Source organism: Aspergillus fijiensis (genome assembly GCF_003184825.1).
Source record: "Aspergillus fijiensis CBS 313.89 unplaced genomic scaffold BO72scaffold_113, whole genome shotgun sequence".
NCBI classification, from domain to species: Eukaryota; Fungi; Ascomycota; class Eurotiomycetes; order Eurotiales; family Aspergillaceae; genus Aspergillus; species Aspergillus fijiensis.
The window spans coordinates 1-25,036 of NW_024469089.1; the positions used below are offsets into that span (position 1 = coordinate 1).

Here is a 25,036-nt window from a genome sequence, read left to right on the forward strand (position 1 = left end):
TTTTATTTATTTTATTTATTTTATTTATTTTATTTATTTTATTTATTTTATTTATTTTATTTATTTTATTTATTTTATTTATTTTATTTATTTTACTTAAACAATCATTAGGACTTTTATATTTTAAGAATTTAAAATAATAAAAATAATTATTAAATTAGTTTTTTGAAGTTTTTTTATAATAGAAATTTTTTTAAGTATAGTTTTTAAAATAGTATATAATTATACTAAAAAAATTAGTCTATTAATAGTTTAAAATAAACTTATTTTTTAACTATTTACCAAAATTAGATAAGTACAGATATTTAGATTATAATAAAAAATAAACATAAAAAGCTTATAAAATCTATAAATAAATTTAATTATTCAAAACAGATTTTATAAAAGGATAAAAAAATAAATAATATTTTAAGAAAAAATAGATATAAAAGCTTAAGAATATAAATATAATAAATAAATATAAAAATTTAGAAATAGAAAATATATAAACATTATTTATAATATATTAATATTAGATTTAAAATAATTTATAATAAAATAACAGTCTGATTTATAATAAAAATATTTTTTATAATTATAGTAGTTAATTTTTTAATAAAAAAATTAATAATATATAATAAATAGATTTATAAGATTATATTTAGAAATAATAGATCTTTTTATATAATTATTATTTTAAGATTTATATTAATTTTTAGAATTATAAAATATAAAATTAAAAAAAGATTTTTAGAAATAATTATAAATTTCGGTATTATATTATAAACAGTAGTTATTTAAAATCTAAAAAAAATAAACTAAATTATAGTAATTATTTTAAAAAAAATATTAATTAATAGTATATTCTTAAAATCTTAGTTAATATAATTTTTAAGTATAAAAAAAATATTTAAATATATATATACTTTTCGAGCTAGATATTTAAATTTAATAAAAAATATTATAAAATTATAAAATTATTATTTTAGTTGGTATAATTTATTACGCGTAGTTCTAATATAATTAGAATTATTAGAAAAATATTTAAATAAATATAGAATAATAATAAAATTATTTAAATTATATTTTTTTATTTTTAATATAAAATTATATCTAAGTATATAATATTTTGTTTAAATAACTAATTATATATAATTTTCGGACAGTACTAGTAATATATTAATTAATATTTATATTTATTTTTTTTAATTTAAAAAGTTAATTAGTAAAAATCGGAGCAGTTATCTTTAAACTTATTAAAATTAAATAAATATTTAAAAAAAATAAAAACAGAAGATTTAGAATTAATTAATATAATTATTTCTATTAAAGCAGCTGTAGTATTTTTAATAATAAATATAAATTTTAAAATATATATAAAAATATTTATTATAAAAATAGTAATCTAAATAGTTTTAATATATTTATATTAGATTTAATTTTTTTATAATATTTTATAGGTAGTAATAATTTTAAATAATAATTAGATTATTTTAATCTTTTTCTGCTAGATCTAGTCAGATTAAAATATAAATAAAGTTTTTTTTTTAAAATAAATTAGTTTTAGGCCTCTACAGTATATATATAAATCTAATTATAATACTTATACTATTTTTTAAAATATTTATTAATATATCAAGTAAACTTTTTTAGACTATTTGGTATAGCCAAAAATTATAAAATTACTAGTATTTTATTAGAATTATTATTTCTAAGAATTAAAACTATATAATATTAAAAAATAAACTAATATTTAGTTTTTAGTCTAACTAGATAATAAAAATAATAGTTCTAGCTGGATAATTCTTTATAACTAATTTTCTAGATTTTTTACTAGCTACTAGATTAGGCTATTCTTAGATTTATAAATAAAATATAGCTTAAAGAATTATAAATAGAATTAGAAGTAAATAAATAATTAAAAGGATTATAGATTATATATAAAGCAGTTAGAAAAGACAGTTAGATTATTAGAATAAAACAGATTAAATAGATTAAATAAATAGAATAAATAATATAGATAGAATAGGTACATTAGATCTGTATTATAATAAAAAAAAATTAATAATAATAAAAATATAACTTTCTTATTTTTCTCTAATTAACTAATATTAGTAAAAAAACTTTTAAAACCAAACTTAATAAGATTATTAAGAATAATAATAAAAAAATAGAAATAAACATTTAAAAAACTATCCGGTAATTAAATTTAATAAAAATAAAATGGATATAGTAAATAATAGTATATAATCCGGTTATATAAATAATTTTTTAATTAATTTATATAATATTATTTATATAAAATAGCTAGTAACAGACTATTAATTATATAATTTAAAATATTATATTACAGCCGGTTTATAGATAACTTATATTATCTACTATTAATTATATAAATTTTAGAAAATAAATAAATATCTTAAAGTAAAAAAAATTAAAATCAACAAACTATATAAAAAATATTATTATAATTAAAATATTTAAATCTATAGTTAAAATAGTTATTATAACTAAAATCATATTAATTAAGCTTAAAATTAAGAAAAAAATACTTATTATAAAAATTTTTATAAAAAATTAAATACTAAAGTTAATAATTTAAAAAACAAAATTAACAGACTTACTACAGAAATTAAAAATCTAAAAAAATATGGATATTAGTATTATTTATAATAATATTCCGGCAGATACTACAGACAATAAACTTATAATTATATTTAAATAACTAAATATCTAAAACTTAATCTTAAGAAAAAATTTATAAAAAAATAGAACTTTTCTATAAGAACTGTAAACTAATAAAGCAGCTGTCTGCTTTACTGCTGATACTGTTAACCTGTCTACTGCTAATACTACTAATCCGGCTGCCGTAGACGCTGTTAACAAGTAATTTATTAACAAAATTAAAATAATAAAAATTAAACTTTAAGTATTAGAAGTAAATCTAGCTAAAAAATCGGAAACTACTAAAAAGATAATTTTAGAATATAATTAAGTAATTATTAATATTACTATAGTAACACTCAAATATAATAAATAGTTTAATAACTATAAAAAAATCTATAGAGTTTTTTAAAAGACCTATATTAATTATTATAATATTACTGCATAATATTTTTATCTAGTTATTAAATATAATAATCTTACTATAAAATATGATTATTTAATTATTAATTTTAATAAGTATATAATTAAGTATAATAATCTTACTATAGAATATAATTATTTAAATATTGATTTTAATAAGTATATAATTAAGTAAGACTATATTACCGCCGAATTCTTTAAAGCTATTAAAAAAGTCTATATAACCGAGTATAATATAATTTAAATTAATTTAATAACTAGCTTATAAACTAAAATAAAATTATCTAATCTATATATGTTTTATTAAGAGTCGATATAAATAATAGTAAGAATAATAATAAAAATACTATTAGTTTTAGAGAAAGATACTATTATAGTAAGATAAATATTAGAAAAGATAAAAAACAGTAGATTATTATTATTTCTTATGCTGCTTTTCGGAAAATATATATATAATAATAATAGCTAGTTATAATAAATAATTAATCATACTTGTTAAAATCCTTGAAACCGTCACAAGTCTAGTTTTTATTGATTAAATAAATTTATTTATAAAATTATTAAAATATATTTAATAATAAATCTAATTTTTGCTAGAATATTATTTCTATATTATAAATATTATAATATTAAAAATATAGCTAGATATAAAATCTTTTATATTAATAATATTAAATTTTTTAACACTAGTTTCTAAATAATATAAATAAAAAAATTTAAATATAATAGATATATTAGTTATAATAACAAATAGTTATTAATATTATATTAAAAAATAATAAAAATAATAGTTCTAAGAAAATAAATTAATAGATAAATATTATATAAATAATAAAAATAGGAATAAAAATAATAAAAAAAATATATAAATAAAAATATAATAATTTTTTATATATATATACTTTATATTAGATTTTAATTACATTATTAATAAAAGATATATTGTTTTTATTATTTTAGAATCTTTGATTTATATAATATATAGTCTACTAGATAATTCTTCTACTATTATAATACTAAATTTTATTATTTAAAAAATATTACTAGTAAGAATTTTCAATTAAAAAAAATGATAAAGTTATTTATAGCTATATTATTATACTAAATAATCCGGCTTAATAAAAAAATATAATTATTATATAATATTTATTATTATAATAACTTATATTTACTATTATTATAATCTACTTTTAGATTAATATAGATTAATTAAACTTTTAATCTACATATTTATATTGTTATATTATTTATTTTTTTATATAATATATTGTTTAAAAGTTTTTTAAAAAAAGAGATTTCTTAAGAATTAGTTTTAAAATTAATAAAAGACTGTTTTTAACTATTTAACTTATTTTGCCTAACCAGTGTGTCTACTGTATTAAGTAGTTTCTAACATACTACTAGTAAGAATTTTTAATAAAAAATAATAAAATTATTTATAGCTATACTATTATATTAAATAATTCAGCTTAATAGAGAAGTATAATTATTATATAATATTTACTATTATAATAGTTTATATTTATTATTATAGTAGTCTGCTTCTAGATTAATATAGATTTATTAGATTTTTAATCCGGATGTTTATATTATTATATTATTTACTTTTTTTAATATAATATATTATTCTAAAATCTTTTAAAAAGAAGATTTTTTAAGAATTAATTCTAAAAATAAATAGAAGACTGTTTTTAATTATCTTGCTTGTCTTATCTAACCAGCATGTCTACTGCATTAAGTAGTTCCTAATATTATATATAAAATAAACACAAATAGCAAGAACTAATTAATATAAAATATATAAAATAGAAGATACAAAAAATATAGAAATATTCAGCAACCAGCAGATAAAAAAATAAAGAAATATTTATAAACAAAAAGCAAATATATAAAAAATAATATAATAATTAATCCACAGAGATAATACTCTAAATGATTAGAATAAAAGAGTATACTACTAATTATAGCAGTATAATAAGTATATAAGTATATATATAAGAGTAAGCTTGATTATATAAAATAACGAAAATCAGAAAATCAGCAAGACCGAAGAATACCTGTAGGCGGTGTGGGAGGCGGAAGCCGAAAGACAGTAGTATCGGCAACCACGAAATACGCCACAACGAGCCGAGGAGGAATGCTTCGGGTGCCGAAGGCAAGAAGTACTGTTTTAGTTACCGCTTCTAGCAGTAGGACTTCGGTCTTACTAATTCTTTAGACTTTCTTTTCCTTTTTCTTAATTATTCAACTTACTTAATCATCAACTTCGCTTAATCCATAACAGACTGGCCCGGCTGGCCCTTACATAAAGACCTTAATACAACAATTCAAGAAATAGCAGTCACATCTACGTATTAAAATATTAAAATAATGACTATAATGAAGATTTACTCCCTTTTATAGATAATCAACTTTAACTCTCTTTAAATAGACTTACTCAGCTTGTATACCTCGCACTAAATACAGAGGTTTACACTCCCATTATTATCACAGTGTAGTAAGTAAGCTTATTGCCTGAGGCAACAGCACTTGTAACTTAAACCAACACAGCACCGCAGCAATGGGTATTGGTATCATTATTATTACTCAAACACTACCACTACATTTTTTGTCACTTCAAGCAGAATGGGTATATCACGGCTAAAACAACATCTAGAGCCTTACCTAGACACAGTATCTCTACAAGATCGAGTGCATCCGAGTCCAGGCGTAGCCACTGCGCAAGCTGTGGTAATAGACGGGCCTAGCCTTGTCTACCATGTTTACCATCGCCTGCTATCGTGGTCAAATCCCGATCTTTGCTATCCTGATATACAACCAACTTGCGATGAAGTGAGCCATGGGGTTATGATATCCCTCCTTCATTTGGCGTCGCTAGGCGTGACGATGTATAGTATGCACGAAAGTTTATTGTGAGATCATTCCAACTAATCACGTACTCTGTTAGAAAAAAACTATGCTTCGACGGGGCTTTGCCTCCATCAAAGCAGTTGACACGCCTTGCTCGCCTGGAGAAGACCAGGAAAAGACTCGAGGCTTTCCGAATAAGCCATTCGGCTTGTCTGAGTGCATCTTTTGCCTCGGAAAGGATGACAGCCAATCGGTGGGAAAATGTCTTGCAAAGCAGGACCCTACCTGCAAGTCTTACACTGGTACCAGAAAACCATTTTATAGTCCCTGCAGTTTATGAAGATCTACGAGAACGTTGGTCTAAGGAGAACATTCTGGAGGCCCTTCCGGCTGGTTCATTCTTGCGTATGGCTGCAAACCGTCTGGCAAGTTTGCCATGGGCTGATGTAACCGTCATGGTCCCAGGGGAGGCGGACGTCTACTGTGCCCATTTAGCCAAGCGAAATGCCTGTTCGATCCTTACAAATGATTCTGACCTGCTCTTGTACGATATAGGCTCAACAGGATCCGTTATCCTTGTCAGTTCCATGAGCTGGACGCGCACAGATCCAGGCAACTCAATTACAGCCCAAGGCATTTGCCCGAATACCGTCGCGCGCCGACTGGGATTGGAATCACTGTTGCCATTGGCATTTGAGCTGCAATCAAATCCTAGGATTGGAATGGGAGAGCTTATTCAGCGATCAAAGATCATTGACATGGCCCCTGATCCTGTCCCAGGCTATTCTCACTTTGCGAAGGAGTACCAGACCTCTCCGAACATCCTTGTCGATGATATAGGAAAACATTATCCCCAGTCACTCGATAACAGGGTCTCAGAAATGGTCTCTCAGTATCTTTTCCCAGAGACCTACTCACACGATGCTTTATTGAATATGTATCTCGTGATGCTCAATGAGGATCCGAAGCGGCAATGTGCTTGGCTGCAAGGGCGTGTGATTAGAGTCATAGGCTATTCTCTTTTCAATCTCACACAACCGATAGGTAAAAGGCATAAGTACATTGTTGAGCACATCAGGCGAGGTGGAAGAGTTACATCCGACATGATTACCCTCGAGAACCGGTCTTGGTTATCCGCAGAAATTCAATCCTTGCTTGACCAACTTAATGTCGTCCAGGCAAAGACTGGTATGGAGGTTGACTGCCCGGTCTTTTGGAGGACCTTTGCCCTCTATACTATATTTGGACTGCAGTCGACGCCTAAAACTCCAAACCTCGACCAGCTAATGCAGCTTTTGGCCCATGGGTCTATGAGCAACCACCTGGACTGGAACGATGTCCACATTCTAGCCCAGATTCAATCCGTGCTGTATTCGTTGAGGATCCTTAAACAATTGCTTGGTATATCAGAGATATGTGACCGACAAATGACTCAAGCAGCTGCGCTTTTAGCCCGTCTACCACCGCTACATGTATTGATGAGATCAGCACATGAGATGAAGAAAGAGTCGGCGAACCTCCCAGCTAAGAATGCCATTAATCAAGCGATACTGTTGTGGGGTGAAAGCAGCGACGACCATGGAAGGAGAGAAAGACAGTCCGTGTCCGGTGGCACACAAACCCTGAAATCTGGGGACCCGAAGTTAACCAATAGCATACCGACGGTAATAAGTCGCCCGTGGCCTCAACGGCCTCAAAATATGTTCGAGCTTCTCTCAGACCAATGAACATCTCTTACTTATTACTTCATCTTACTTCGTACTGTCTTACGTATTTGACTAAGATACGAAGCCTAATAGAAGTCCTTGGGAGGGTAAATACGACAAAGTATGTAAAGCTCATCATCTGATATTGGAGACTGTGGAGATAAATTCGGATAACTCAACGAGCAGACCTCAAGAATCCTACCACTCCCCGACAGTATCCCACCAATTCGGCCAAACGCTGGGCCTCATGCTGTTGTGCCTGACTCCACGCAAGGAGAGCATTCTTCAAAAGCTCATTGTCGTCGTCGTCGTTAGCAACGGAACATGCTGCCACAGAATCTGCATGGACTCTCAGAAAAACGGCCATCCAAGCATTAACAAGCTCAAAATCTCTCCTCTGGTGAAGCCGGAATGAAAGTGCCATAACGAAGTCTGACAGTTCGGAGCGATCAGCTTGCCTTCGGGGTTCCAATGACCTGATTTGAAGATCCGCTTTCGCTGGAGGCAATGACTTAAGGTATTCGATGAAAGGGCCAAAGTCGTTCGAGATATGACCAGACTTCAAGAGATTGGTAAACTTGGAGCTTGTGGTACCACTTTCACCAATACGCTGCATCTTTGCGATCCTTGAGCTTTCAGCGATCGCTAATTCCGGGGAGCTGGTGGGCTTAGTTTCCGCTGTCCTTGACTCAGGATGATGGCTCGGAAGGAAGAAAGGGGCCTTTGTAGGGGCTTTAGGGGGCTCCTTTGGTCTGTTTCGCTCCTGTGCAATAGTAAGTCAGAAGGGCCAAGGGAACTTCAGGAGCAAGAAAAATAAGTCCTTGGGTACTGTAATAGGAGGTCCGGTGAGGAATACCTTGACGAGATTCAAGTGAAGGAACGTCTGCCACTTGCTCTTGGGAACAACACTCAGCGTGACCATGTTTTCACTGAGCTGGCCAATAGTAGGTAATGGGCCGTCTACCTCATCTTCCTCATTCTCTTCGGAAAATGCCGCCTCGATGACGCCTGATGCGGATTCAACGGTAGACGCAGGAATACCAACACTGCCAATTTTGCGATCGTCCACGTTCTGTGTGGAAATGGGCACAAACAAGCTTCTGTTAGACCAAAGACTTATCCCTAAGCCATCTGCGTGCGCAGTGGCCAGGAATTCACCTGTTGAGGACATAGTAACCGAGGTACAAGTGCTGGGAACACGGAAAACATCGATAAGGTGTCCTGTTGGCAAGTCCCAGACCCGGATTGTAGAGTCCATTGATGCAGCAATGATCCAGCGTCCATCATTGGAGAATGAAAAATCATTTATTTGACCGATACACCCCCAGAACTCTCGAATTACCTTCCTAGTTTCCACGTCAACAACGCGGATGGAAAGATCGTCACAGCCAAGCGCAACGAGCTCGCTTGTGCGGCTATAGCGGAGTCCATTGATTGATGTCATCGGATACCAGTCAAGCTCATCGACTAGTGATCCAGAAACAAGATCCCAGAACTATATAGATGTCAACTGTGGCAAGTTAATGAACGGAAAGTCATATTCCGACATACCTTAACTTTCCCATCGAGACCACAGCTTACAACATTTCGGTTCAAACTGTCGATCACCAGGCCAGTGACTGCCTTTGAATGCTTCGAAGAGCTGTCAGATCGCTTATATGAGCTCGTGCGCCTATCTTTCCCGTTGCCCCGTGAGTCTCGAACCGGAAATCTTTGCCGGTGAGCGCCAGACTGTAAGTTGAACATGTCTATGCTCCCCCCTGCAGAACCTATTATCGCAAAAGTTCCGCATTGTGATATAGCGACACTCTGGCGCACTCATTAGCGAAATTCAACCAGCGATCCGAGCCTGGTTCGAACTTACTTTGACTTCAGTGCCATCGCCAGTTTCTAATGCCCAACGCCCGGCTCTCTTTTTGCCCCAAAACCATGTCCGGGCATATTTGTCTCCACGGTGGCCAGTGACTATACTTTCCCAGCCAGTCTTGCTAGAATCATCAGTCCTTGTTACCGTCGGATTGGCCCAAATGGGACCAGATGTTGTTGTCCCCATCCCACCATCTCGATTCAGGGAGCAGGCGATAGAAGTGATCTCTGATGCTTTGAATCCATCCTCGGATAGAGCATGGGAATTCCTAGTCGCATTTGAGGCGGCCATTTTCTTCAATTTGTGTTCCACAGCACCTTGAGAGATTTCCGTGTTCTGGCTATCCTTGCGCACACTGAAGCCCCACAAACTGCGATCCTTGCTTGCGCTTAGCAGCCACTTACCTCCAAGCTCCGATCCATCAGATGCAGCAGGGAGAAATTCAACAGCGGTTATCGGGGCTGAGTGCCCACTCCGGGAGTGAAGAAGTCTAGGGGTGCTTGAGAAGGGGTTCTGATCGAAGATCCACGTTTTCAGGGAGTTATCGCCCCCAGATGAAATCATAACAGGTTGACCATCCAAGAACTGGACATGGCTCACGCCAGAGCTTGTATCGTCATTGGAAACCCCATGTGCCTGGCGAAGAACACCAGATACTCTGCCACCGTTGTTCAAGTCCCACATAGTGATATCACCACTATCAGCACAGGCCGTTGCCATGACACCTGGTACTCGGCCATCTTCGCCTGCACCCAACCCGTCTGTTCGAAAGGTGAGACATGTAATTTCGGATGAGCGTGATACATTGCTTCGCAAAGATAGCACCACCTGACCTGTTTGCACATCACAAACAGAAATTGAACCATTCTTGTACGCAATTGCAATAAGAGATAGAACAGGGCTTGCTTGTAGAGCAGTCACAGCCCCAGCGGAAGACGACGCTGGCAATATCGAGTGAATCAGCTTTCCTGACTTGACATTCCAGATATCAACCTTTCCATCGCACCTTCCAACAAATATCTTGTTTAGATACGTTGGCATATTGCAAATCTGGCCAGTATAGACCTGCTCTGTCGATAACTCCCTCGTCTGTTGCGGGAAGAGCGTTGTATAATGCTCGTACGATGCGTTTTTCCATACTGAAATACATTTGCCGCAGCTGCCAATCACCCATGATCCAAATACCAACAGCCGGTCGATAGGCTCGGTGACCTCGGGTGGTAGCTCCAACGATCCGATTTTTTTGCCGCGCTTGAAGACCCATATGCCCCCTGGAGATCCAGGTTGGAGGCTTCCCCATGCCGCGAAGACCCTATCTTGCCAGGCGATCGTTGCCGTTATGATGTCGGGAGTCTGGGGTCGGCTCACAAAAACTAGGCCAAGTCCGCGCTGTAAATCGTAGGTTTGCAAGCTGCGTCCGACAGACGTAGTGATCTGATATGTGGATTTACCCAATCGGACGGAAGTGAATGGAATTTTTGTCGTTACAAGTCCTAGTGTCTGCATGTACATTAGCACTGGTAATCCTTGACAGAGGTGAATTCTTTGTTGAAGCATGCAAGCCCAATCGATGCCCTACCCGATATGGTGAAAATATTTTGGAACCAGGAAATTGAACAGGTGGCTGGCTCTGCAACGTATCCGTTCGCTTCTGTCTCTTCGCGGATGGTAGATCAAATCCGTCATCGTTAGTTGACAACATGGTGCCAAATGCCCGCAATAAAAATCATATGCGTCTCGCGCAGTCGACCTGATTTTCAAGAATTGATTATAAAACCTTCCTCGGATCTAATCATTTTCCAACGGAATTACAATACATCCGCGCCAAGCTTTTTCCACAGTCACGTGTGTGGCCGTCTGGCTCTTAGGCAGGGTAACTTCAAGGTAACTTACTCGTAGTATGAACAGTTACAGCAGTGGCAGTGGTGGAGACTCGGGACTCGGGAACCGTCCGCACCTTCCATAGAGGGGAGGCTGTTTGGGGTATAACAAGCCGTCTATCTTAGATTTTAAACCATTTTATAATATATTTTATAAATAATCTAAAATATATAGCTAAAATAATAAATACTAAAAATATAATATGAATACTTACTAGACTAATTATATTTCTAGTTATAATATTATTTTCAGCAGTTTTAAATCCTATATTAATTTTAGTATTTACTACTTCTATTTTTACATCTACTGCTACTTTTATTTCTATATTTTCTATCATATTTATTTTTATTTTTATATTTTATATACTTTTACTTCTGCTGTTCTTATTCTTTTAGTATTCATATTGATATTTTTATTTATTTATTTATAATTATTTTTATATAAGCAGTTGAATTATCTGTTATTCTAACAGTTTTTACTATTTCTACATCTTTTCAGTATCAGCTGTATATACACATATAAACATATTTTTTATATTAGCTGTATATATACCAGCTGTATAAATAGATATAAACATATTTCTTTTTATATCAGCTGTTTATACAGATATAAAGATATCTCTTTCTGTACCAGCTGTATATATACGATTTGTATATATAAATATATATCACAGTACAGACCTAAAGCATCTATTTTATCTATTTTATTCTATTTGTTATATCTACTTTATCTATTTAATCTGTTTTATTTTTTTATTTTAATAATCTTACTACTCTTTCTGACCGTCTTATATATAATATATAAAATTTCTTAATCTTTTATTTATTTTTAAATTTGCTTATGATTCTTTAAGCTATATTTTATTTACAAATTTAAAAATAATTTAATCCAGTAGCTAGTAAAAAAATTATTTAGTCTAAGCTCTTATTTCTATTATTTAATTGTCTGTTTGTTAACATTATATAGTTGTTATTTTTAAAAATAGTAGTTCTAATAAAATACTAATAATTCTATAACTTCTAGCTATATTAAATAATCTAGAAAGATTTACCTAGTATATTAATAAATATTCTAAAGAATAATATAATTACTATAATAAACTATACTAATATATTATAAATACTAAATTAATATTTACTAATATTTAGTATACTATTATTATAAAAGATATACTGCTTATCTATTAAATAAAATAGATTTAAAAAAACCAATTTAAACTGCTAGTTTATAAAAATAAATACTATTTAAAAAATTACTTTTAAAAAAAGATTAAGTTTAGATTAAATATATTAAAATTATTTAGATTACTATTTTTATAATAAATATTTTAATATAAATTTTAAAATCTATATTTATTATTAAAGGTACTGCAGCTGTTTTAATAGAAGTAATTATATTAATAAATTTTAAATTTTTATATTTATTTTTTTTTAAATATCTCTTTAATTTTAGTAAGTTTAAAGATAACTATTCTAATTTTTATTAAATTTATTTTTAAATTAAAAAGATAAATATAAATCTTAAGTAATATATTACTACTATTATTTAAAAATTATATATAATTAGTTGTTTAAATAAAATATTATATATTAAAATATAACTCTATATTAAAAATAAAAATATAATTTAAATAACTTTATTAATATTTTACATCTGCTTAAGTATTTTTTGAGTATTTTTAATTATATTAGAACTATATATAATAAATTATATTAACTAAAAAAAATCTTATAATTTTATAGTATTTTTTATTAAATTTAAATATTTAGCTTAAAGAATATATATATATATTCAAATATTTTTTTATACTTAATAATTATATCAGCTAAAATCTTAAGAATATATTTTTAACTAATAATTTCTTTAAAAAAATTATTATAATTTAATTTATTTTTTAGATTTTAGATAATTACTGTTTATAATATAATATTAAAGTCTATAACCGCCTCTAAAAATCTTTTTTTAATTTTATATCTTATAATTTTAAAGACTAGTATAAATTTTAGAATAATAATTATATAAAAAATTTATTATCTTTAAATATGATTTTATTTATTTATTTATTATATACTTTTAGTTTCTCTATTAAAAACCTAACTACTATAATTATTAGAAATATTTTTACTATAAATTAAACTGCTACTTAATTAAAAATTATTTAAATTTAATATTAAAATATTATAAATAATATTTGTATATTTTATTTTTAAATTTCTATATTTATTTATTATATCTATTATTTATTTTTTTATTATTTTACAGAGCCTGTTTTTAATAATTAAATTTATTTAAAAATTTTATAAATCTTTTAATTTTATTTTTTATTATAATTTAAATATTTATATCGATTTAATTTAATAAATAGTTAAAAAGTATATCTATTCTAAACGGCTGATAAACTAATTTTTTAATATAATTATATATTTTCTTAAAAACCATACTTAAGGAAATTTTTATTTAAAAAAACTTTAAAAAACTGATTTAATAATTATTCTTATTATTTTAAATTTTAAAATTAAAAAATATAAAAATTTTAATCTATACTATCATTGATACCGGATACTTTATTTAGAAAAATAATAAACTAAAACTAGATTAAGACTTATTAGTTATTATTATATTTTCTAAAGATTTATAAAATAATTATAAAATTTAATAGTTAATAAAAATATATATAATCCAGTTTATTCATTAATATTATTAAAGATATTATAATATTCTATTAAGATTTTAAAAAATTAAAATATTATATAATATACTAATAAAAGCGTGTTTTAAAAATATTATATTTTTAAAGATTTTAATAAAAAAATATTTAATTAATTTTACTAGCTGTATATACTATTTATATATATTATAATTATTTAATATTTATAATAATAATAAGCTAGATTAATAATATATTATAAATTTTAGTTAAACTAGAAAAACAGACTTTATTTAAAAAATTTAAAAATTTAAAAATATTTTACTAAAAAAGCTTACAGATTATTTTTATATTATAAAATATAATTATATTATTATTTTAAAAAATAAAAAGTTTCTGCTGTTTAATTTTTTATATAAAATATTTTAAAATAATTTATAAATCCTAAGAAAATAATTTTTAAAAAATCTAAAAAAATTTATTTATTTTAGTATATTTTTTTTTTATAAAAAAGCTGAAAAAAAACTTATAATTCTATATTTATTATTATATTTTAAATATTATTTTTTTTTAAAAAATAATACCTGCCTCTACTTATAAAAAATTTTTAAATAATCTAAAAAAAATTAAATATTTTATAAGAACTAATATTATTATTAATATTTTTAATAATATTAAATTTTTAATAATATACTCTGCTAAACTAATTAATATTATTTTTTAAGTTAAAAAAAAGCTTATTAATTTTTAGTATATTTTTAATAAAAAGTTATATAGTAAATAATTTGTTTTATATTATATATCCGGTTGCTGGACTAGTTTTATAATTTTTTAATTTATTTATTTAATTTTTTATATATTTTAACTATAGTTTTTTAGCTTACTTATTTAATTTTTTATATATTTTAATTATAGTTTTTTTTAGCTTATTTAATTTCTTATATATTTTAACTATAGTTTTTTATTAAAATAAATAAAATTATATATATAGCTAGTATATTATTATAATTAATAATATAATTAATATATTATTTATTAATATATTTTATTATTAATTATATTATATAATATTAAATTAGTTACTTAGTTTTCATTATAGCTAAATAATAAAAAATTATACAGCTATTAACTCTATTTATAATTAGATATTTTATTTTTATACTAAATATATTAATATTATTTTTTTATTTAATTTTAGTTTAAAGTCTAGTATTATATTATATTTTTTATTATTTAGTTTTATATTTCTAATATATTTTTTAGTATTATTTAATTTTGATATTTTTAAGCTTATTACCGGGTAGTTATATAATATATAAAAAACTAATTTAAATTAAAATTATTAGTTTAATATATAATTATATTTATTAAGTAAACTTATAAAATTATTAGTTAATTATATAATTAATTTATCTTTATAAAATAAATAAATCTATAGAATATAACTATAATATTATACTAAATAATATTAATAATCTCATCTAATTTTTTTAAAAATTAGATTTAAATAGTCTTATTAACTAGATTAAAATAAAAAAATTAAAATAATAAAATTTTATAGTATTTTTTATAGCTTTATTTATTTTTAGCTAGATTTATATTATTAGATTTTTATTAATAATTTTCAATAATAATATTCTCTGAATATATTTATAATAAAATAATAATCTATTTCTATATAAAAACTAATATTTAAAGATTATTTAAAAATAGATTTAAAATATCTTTATAAAAATAAATAATATTATAATAATAATATAGATTTAAACAATAGAATATTTATATTTTAAAAATATTAATTTATATACTATAATTCCGGGTAATATTAAAAGATTAATTTATAATATTTAATACTAGCTGCTTTTTTTTAAAAAAATTTGTATATTAATTATAAATTATTGATATATTATTATAGGTTATAATATTTCAAAACTAGTTTCTACTGTTCTAATCCGAAAAAAAATTAAAAAAATTATAAAAGCTATTATAAAATAGCTTAATAAAATTAATATATTATATATTAACTAATTTTAAAAAAATTATAATAGAAGAATTAAATTTTTTTTAATGATTATTATTTTAGATTTATATATGATTAATCAGTTTATTTATAACCAGCTATATTTATAAAAATAAATCTTAAATATAAAATAATTTAATTTTTAGTATTATATTGTTTAGTATAGCTGATACTATCTTTTTAAATATATCTAATATTATTATAATATTTTTATATATTATTTATTTTATATAAAAAATTATAATTTATATTAATATAAGATTTATACTATATTAAATATTTATTAATATGATTTTTATTAAAAAAGCTATTTAACTATTTATTAAATCTATTTAAAGTAAATAAAAAAAATTAAAATAATATATTATTATAAAATTTCGTTTTTTTCTAAATTAAATACTAATAATATCGCTATTATTAATATATTATAATATCTAATTAATACTAAACTAGATATAAAAAAATCTAAACTAATATTATTAGATATATTATTAATTATATTTTAAAAAATTTATAAATTCTAGTTGATATATTTAGCTAAAATATACTAATATAAAAAGTTCATATTATAATTTTTAGATTTAATTATTTTATTTATTATTAGATTATTTTTAGTTTATTTTATAATATTATAATTAATATATTTATTAGTATTAGTATTTATAATTTTTATTTTATTTAATAAAAAATATTTATATAAGTATTTAAAAAAAACTATTATAATAAATATAATATTTAATATAATAATTTGTTTTTATAATAATTTTTATTAATATTTTTATTATTATTTTTATATGTTAATATATAAAAGTTTTACTATTTATTAAAAGTTTAATTAACTAATTTATTATATTAGTATTAATATTTCTATTATTAAATATACTAAAATTAATAATTATATTAATTTTTTTAAAAATATTTATAAATTTATCAATTTAAATTTATTATTTAAAAAGTCTAATATAAAAATTATTCACTAAAATATTTACAGCTATTATTTAATATTTTAATAATAATAAAAAATTTAGTTAGTAATATTAAAAAAATATTTAATTATTATTATACAACTTTTATAATATTATTAATTTTAATAATATTATTATCATTAACATTTTAATTATTAAAAGCTAAGACGCTAAATATAAATATAATGAAATTTTTAAAAATAATATTAAAAATATTTATAATTAAAATATACTAAAATAATTATAACTAAAAATAAAACAGCTGAATATAATAGTAAGCTTATTAAAAATAATATTAAATTTTAATAATAATAATTTTTTTATTTTTTAATTTACTTAAACTATATTTTTAAGATTATTCTTTTTAATAATCTACTTTTATAGAAATAATTATATATTTAAAATTTTTTAGTATAATATATACTAATTAATTAATCTAATTATAATAATTTTATTAAAAAATATTTATATATAAAATTATAATTTAATTATTTTATAAGAATTATAAGGTTTAATATATATTAATATTATTTATTATTTTCTAAAAATAAAAAAAATTTATATTAATTTAGCTGATTTTCCCACAGCTATTATATTTAAAAATATATATTTTTATTTAAAAAAATCTCTAGTAAGTTTTTTTTATTATAATAAATATATTATATTAATATATATTTATTTTTCATATTCATTTAAGTCTAACTAGGAAAAAGATATTACTAATATTAATAATATATAATATTTATAATTTTTTAAAAATATAAAATAGTCTTAAAATAATAGTTTTTATTAAAGTAATAATAACTATAAAAAAGATTTAAGCTAAAAAATCTTATTTTAAAAAATCAATAATTTTAATATTTAATTTCTAGTTTAATATTAAGTATATAAAATAAGTAAAAATCCCAATTATATAATAATTTTTAAAGATTATTATTTTAGTAAATATAATTATTTAGCCGGTTTAAACTAATATCTAGTTTTAATTAACTAATTTATTAATTAATTAATTATTCTGCTAATTAGCTAATTTAAATTTATCATATTATAATAATCTAAATATTTATAAGCTTTATAGTAGTAGACCTAAATTATAAATATCTTAGAAAATATTCTAAAAATATTAAAAAACTATTATATTATTATTATTAATTTTAATTTTATTTTCTAAAAATACTAAAAATAAATTTATTATATTAAAATTATAAATTATTCTTTAAATATTTTTAATTATTTATTTATTAAAATAATTTAAAATTAAACTTAATATATAGCTATAGTAAAATATTTATATTTTTAAGATAATTAAAAAATAATAAATATTATTAAATTTATTATTATAATTATTTTTTTAATATTTTATAAATAATATCTTATATTAACTATTATTAATAATAATTCTATTAATAAACTAATAAACAAAATTACTAAAAATATTAATATATTTATTTTTTAATTATAAATTATTTTATATTATAAAACTGCTTATAATTTAATATACTATTATTTATAAAAAAATATAAATATAAAAATAAAAAATTACTAATTTTTAAAAAATTTATTATTATATTTTTAAAATGTGAATATTAAAGTACTAATATTGTTGACGTCTCCGTATCTCTCCATATCCCATAGCTCTGTCTCTCTACCTCTATATCCTATGACTCCTTTCTTATGTCTATATCTTTATATCTCCGTATTTATACGTGTTTAAATATTTATATTAATTAATTAATTTATTAATAAATATTAAGATTTTAAGATTTTTATATCTTTATATATAGCTGTATAGCTATAAATTAGTAGTATATCTAATATAATTCTAAATCTTACCAGAATTATTTTTTTAAATATTAATATTTTTTTCTCTATCGAGCTTGCGTCTTACTTTAATAATATAAAAACTAAAATTCTAACTATTTTTTTTATTTTATTTTTTTATATCTATATATATTATATATACTATATTATTATATTTTTATATTTCTGTTTTATAATATTATTATTTTTTTATATAGAAAAATATAACTATAAAAATACTAAAATATATAGAATTAAGATATTAAATTATAATATTTTATAATATTTTAGACAGCTGATATATTTAACAGCTAAATAAAAATATAATATATTATATAATTTATATTATTAAAACTTTAAGATTATTTAAGTTAGTAAATATAGTTTTTTATTTATTAAACTAGAATATTAATTATTTAGTACTTAATAAAGCTGTTTAAAAATTTAGATATTTTATAGAATTTTTTTTTCTTAAAATTAGTATATATATTTTAGCTAATTAAGCAGCCAGTATTTAATATTAATTTAAATAAACTATTTAGCTATATAAAATCTAGATTAACTAATACTATATTATTAAGATTTAGAAAATTAATTAATATATTATTAAAACTTCCGAAAATTATAATTATAAATATTCTTATATTAAGATTTTAAATATTAGAAGATTTAATATTCTTTTTTCTATAAACCCTCTGTAAAAGGATTTTAATAAGATATTAAAATATTTAATCTTATAAATATTAAGATAAATATTAAAAGTATTTATATTATTTATATAAGTTTTATATACTTTTATTAAATCTAAATTATTATATTTTTATAAAGTTCTGTTTTTTTTATTTAACTATTTATAATTATAGTATCTTTTAGTTTTATAGTTTTTTTTTTAATAGTTTCTTTTTTTATAGTTTTTTTTTATATTCTTTTCTCTAACTATTTTTAAACTAAAAATATTTATAAAAAGCCTATTATTTTTTTTATTTAATAAGTATCTGTTTTTTATATAGTCAGACAGTAATAAGTAGTCTAAAAAACAGTAATCTAAAAAGATATTTTTTTTTATTTTTTATTAGATTTTTTTATCTACTTTTTCTTTTCTATTTTTTTACTACTTAATTTTTTTATATTTTTTAATCTAATTATATCTATATTAACATTTATAAAAATAGAGTTTTAAGATACTAATATAAAAGCCGCTGATATAAAGAATACTAATATAATTATTATTAAAATAAAATTAAAAATTTCTAAAATATAAAAAAATAGTCTGATAAAAAATAAATAAAATAATATAATTTAGTCTTAAATACAGCTTGCTGATACTATAATAAAATTAAAAAATATAAACTAATATCTTTAGAATTTTAAATAAAAATATAATTAATATAATTAGAAAGAATATATAAAATATAAAAAACTAAAACTAATATAAAAATAAAAAAAAATAACTAGTATAATATATTTAAGCTTTAAAATCTAATAATATTAGTTATTTTTTTTCTAATATAAAAATAGATTAATATTTTAAATAATAAAAATATATTATATATTTTAAGAATATTAATCTTTTTATTAACTATATTAAAAATATGATTTATATGTATTAAAAATCTGTAGTATAAATAAATATTATTAATTATTTTAAAAAAACAGTCTTTAATTAGTATTTTATATTTAGTAAGTATAAAAAAGATATATATATATATATATATCTTTAAAAAATAAAATACTTAAAAATCTCTATATTAAATTTAAGTTTAATATTATTTAAATATTTATTTATCTGTAAACTATTATAAATTATAAATAAATAGATATATATTAAGATAAGTTTATTTAATATTTATTTAAAATATTATATCTAATTATAAGATTTTTTATATTAATAATATTTATAATTAATTAATATTAATATAAATATATCTTTATTTTAATCTTATAGTTGGTATTAATTTATTTATATAAACTATTATAATAGTTAAAATTTTTTAGCTGTTTAAACAGTAAGATATTTTTTAATAAAAATAATTAGATAATAAATAGAATATCTAGTAGAAATATTAATATAGAGATAATAATTATTATAATAATAATTATTAAAAAAAATAATATTTTAATAATATATATTAGAATTATTTTAATAATATTTATTAAAATCGGAATAACTATTAAAGCTATTAAAAAAACTAATATAAAAATAACTATAATAATTATAATAATTATTTTTTTAAAAGCTTTTATATATTCTAATATAATTATAATTAATATAATGATAATTCTAATTTTAGAAAACCTTAGTTTACTAATATAAATATAAATATTAATACTTAAAATAATAATAGATATCTTTTTTAAAATAAATAAAATATATAAAAATAAAATAATTTATAAATATAGCTATAGTTATAATAGTAGTTTTTATATTCTAAACAGCTATTTTTAATAAACTATTCTTAAACTAAAATAAAAATTAAAGATATTAATATAAAAAATAATAAATAATAATAGTTTTAAAATTATATAAATAAATTATAGTAGATATATTAGATCTTTATTTAAAATAATAGTTAATCTTAATCTTAATTTTAGTTATATTTAGTTTTAACTAATTCTATTATATCTAACAAGTTTAATAATATATATTATAATTATAATAAAAAATATAATTATTATAAAAACCAGACTAATATCTATTATAGTAACTATTATAGTAATAAATATAAAGATTAATATTATAATTATAAGAATAAAAATAATTATATATATTTTTTTATAATAATAAATCTAATAAATTTATAGTAACTTATAATTATTATTATACTATTTTTATATCTTATAATAAACTATATTAATATATTTTATATATAATAGTAGAAAATATAAAAATAGAAAATCTTTTTAAAGTACTAGTTTTATATTAGTATAATATATAAAAAGATCTAGTACTTAAAATATCGAAGATTCTAATACTAAATATATTAATATCCGAAACTTTAGATTTCAAAATAAAATTATAATAAAGCTTTTATTAAAAAATAAAAAATATAAAAATATAAAGTCCTAGTTTATTATAAACAGAATCTACTTAAATCTATAATCTAATATATAAAAATAATAATATAATAAAAAAAAAGACCCTCTATTAATATTTTTAGATATTATATTATTTATAAGAAAAAATATTATATCAAAATATATTAAGTCTTCTAATAATATATTTATTTTTATTAGATATAAGAAAAATATTAATATTAATATATTCTGTATATAATAAGCTGCTATTATAATAATAAATTTTTATAAAAAAACCAACCCCCGGATAATATATTTAAATATAAAATATAATTTAATTTTTATTAATAAAAGTTTTATTTTAAATATTAAGAATATTAAGTTTTACTCTATTAGCAGGAATATTTATATTATAAATATTAATTTTAAATATATTATAAGTAAGTATATTATTTTTTAGATATATTTTCTAAAAATAATAATAAAATAAAAAAATATTAGTTTTTTAGTTAAGCTATTTAATATTAAGTACTAATATAGTTATATTATTATAAAAATATTTATTATAAATAATTTTAAATTTAAAATAAATATATTAGTTAATACTAATATAATTAGCCGCAAAAATAGTTTACTTAACTACTATTATTAAAAAATATATTTAAAAAACTATATAAATATATTAATTAATATTAAAGTCTAAGCTAAAAAATAGATAAATATACTAATTTATTTAATTAAATATATAATAGTACTAATATATAATATAATATATATATCTATTTATATAAAAACAGAACTATTAGAAGATATAGATTATATATTTAAATCTTTATTATAAAAAAATCTTATAATATATATATATTTAGTTAATTTAGATTTTATTTTTATATAAATTATAAATTAAATCTTATATAATATAATAATAACTAAATATACCAGACTAAAAATAGTTTTAAATAATAAGTATATTATAATATATTAAATAAAAAAATATGTAATAAAACTAACTTACTACTTTAATAAATATACTTTAAAATATTTATTATACTGTATAAAAAACTTAAAATATACTAATCTAATTAGTTTTAATAAATATTAGTAATAATATTTTATTTGTTTTTTACTAAAAGATATATACCGAACTTATATTAAAGAGTAATTAGTATATATTATTAATTTTATAAATAATAAAAAAATTTTAATTAAAAAAAAACCAATTCTTTCTAAATAAATAAAGAAAATATAAAGATATTAAAATAATAAATATAAAAATAGTAAAATAAATAATAAAAATAAAAATACTTTAAAAGATAAAAATAGAAGAAAACCAGCTAAAAACTATAAGTTTTTATATTTAGTCTTAGAAAATATTATTATATTATTAACAGACTAAATTATTTATAATAAAAATCCTAAAACTATTTACTGTTTTATAAAAATAATTAATAAATATAATATATAAATTAAGTCAGATAAATCTAATATTAAAATAGCTAATATATCTAAAAATTAATAGCTAAATATATTAATAAAGAAAGATATTAAGCTGTTTAAACTATATATATATTATATTAATAAATAGAATTAAAAAGTTACTAATAAAATATTTAATTTTTTATATATTTAAAAAAAGATATTTTTTATTAAAAACTATATTTTTATAGTATATTTAGTATTTATAGTCTAGAAAATAGTAGTTAATCTTATTATTAGTATAAAAATAGTAAAAAAATATATAGTAATTAATTTATAAAAAACTAATAAAAAAATTATATTAAATCTTTATCTAATTTTATTATAAAATAATATTATTTAATTAATAACTAATTATATTTATATTATAATAGTTAATATTTATAAATACTTCTATTAATAATTTATTAAATATATATATTATAACTATTTTATTATTATTATATATTAAAAATAAGAAATATTTTATATTATAATTATAAAATTTATTAATTTAGTACTATATATTTAAAAATAAATAAATCTTAATTTTAAGAAATTCTATATTTTCTATAAAATATATATTAATAATCTAGTTATTATATTAATTAGTTTTAATTAGTATATTAATTATCTAGATTAAGTATTTAAATATTCTAAAAAAATATTAAGTTTAAGTTTACTAAAACTTTTATAATATTTTTATTTATACAGCTATTAGACTAATAAATTAATAGTTTTAGTTTATTTATTTTAAAAAAAAAATATTAATAATCTAATTTTTTTTATTTTCTAGTATACTGTTAGTTTTAAAATATTATCTTAAAATTATAAATTATTTAAAATATAAAATATTATAATATACTATATATATATAATCTTTTTAAAATAGAAAAATAATATTTTTTAAAAATTTATTAAGCTAAAAAGATTAAAGCTGAGAAATATATTCTAATAATATTATATAAATATTAATATTTAAGAAGCTGACAGTATTTAAAAATCTTTAAATAAAATTTAATATAAATATAAATAAAATACTAGTATATTTCCGATCCGAATAATAATTATATATTAATTTAGATATTTTTTATAAAAAATATAATATTATATTTTATTATATTAATTATAATAAGTTTTATAAAATATTAAAACTATTTTTATATATTTAAATATAACTAGTTCTATTTTTTAATAGATTACTTACAGTCTATAAATATAATTATTAATTGATAAAAATTAAAATATCTTATTTTATATAAATAATTTATAAAATAAAATATTATTTTAAAGTTATATATATACTAATAATAGTTTATATAAACTATATAAATATTATAAAACTTACTTAAAAAATAATATTTAATATAATAATATTAGAATAGCTTAATCTTTATTTTATTTAAATATTTTAATTTATGTAAAAATACCATTTCTAAATCTATTATAAATCTAAAAGAATAAATAGTTTAATAGATATTTTATTTTATCTTTTAGCTAAAATATATTATATATATTATTTAATCTTAATAATCTTTTTAAAGCCGATCTAGTAATTATTTAAAATAATAAAATATTAAGTCTATTTTTATAAAAATCTATATATTATTATAAAATATAAGAGTATATTAACTTAATAATTATATTATTAGATAATTTTAAAGACTATATTTATATAGTATATTCGAAGAATATTAGAACTATATATATTATTTAGATTCTATAAAAAAATCCTAAAATAATATTTTTATATAGTTTTAAAAA

The 25,036-nt window shown here is 20.5% G+C and overlaps 2 protein-coding genes across 2 annotated transcripts; one reads left to right on the top strand and one right to left on the bottom strand.

Moving 5' to 3' along the window:
* Positions 1 to 5,691: 5,691 nt before the first annotated feature.
* Positions 5,692 to 7,643, top strand: BO72DRAFT_392756 (PIN and XPG domain-containing protein; the record flags this gene model as incomplete). The annotated part of the gene is made up of 2 exons (XM_040941909.1): positions 5,692 to 5,954; positions 6,014 to 7,643. The coding sequence occupies 2 exons, from the start codon at positions 5,692 to 5,694 to the stop codon at positions 7,641 to 7,643; spliced, it is 1,893 nt and encodes a 630-aa protein (XP_040795154.1).
* A 107-nt stretch (positions 7,644 to 7,750) lies between these two features.
* BO72DRAFT_532974 (rRNA-processing protein UTP21) lies at positions 7,751 to 11,263 on the bottom strand. The gene is made up of 5 exons (XM_040950470.1): positions 11,069 to 11,263; positions 9,487 to 10,989; positions 9,174 to 9,431; positions 8,479 to 9,117; positions 7,751 to 8,385 (listed from the first exon to the last, which is right to left on the bottom strand). The coding sequence occupies exons 1-5, from the start codon at positions 11,189 to 11,191 to the stop codon at positions 7,798 to 7,800; spliced, it is 3,111 nt and encodes a 1,036-aa protein (XP_040795155.1). The 5' UTR covers positions 11,192 to 11,263; the 3' UTR covers positions 7,751 to 7,797.
* Positions 11,264 to 25,036: the final 13,773 nt, after the last annotated feature.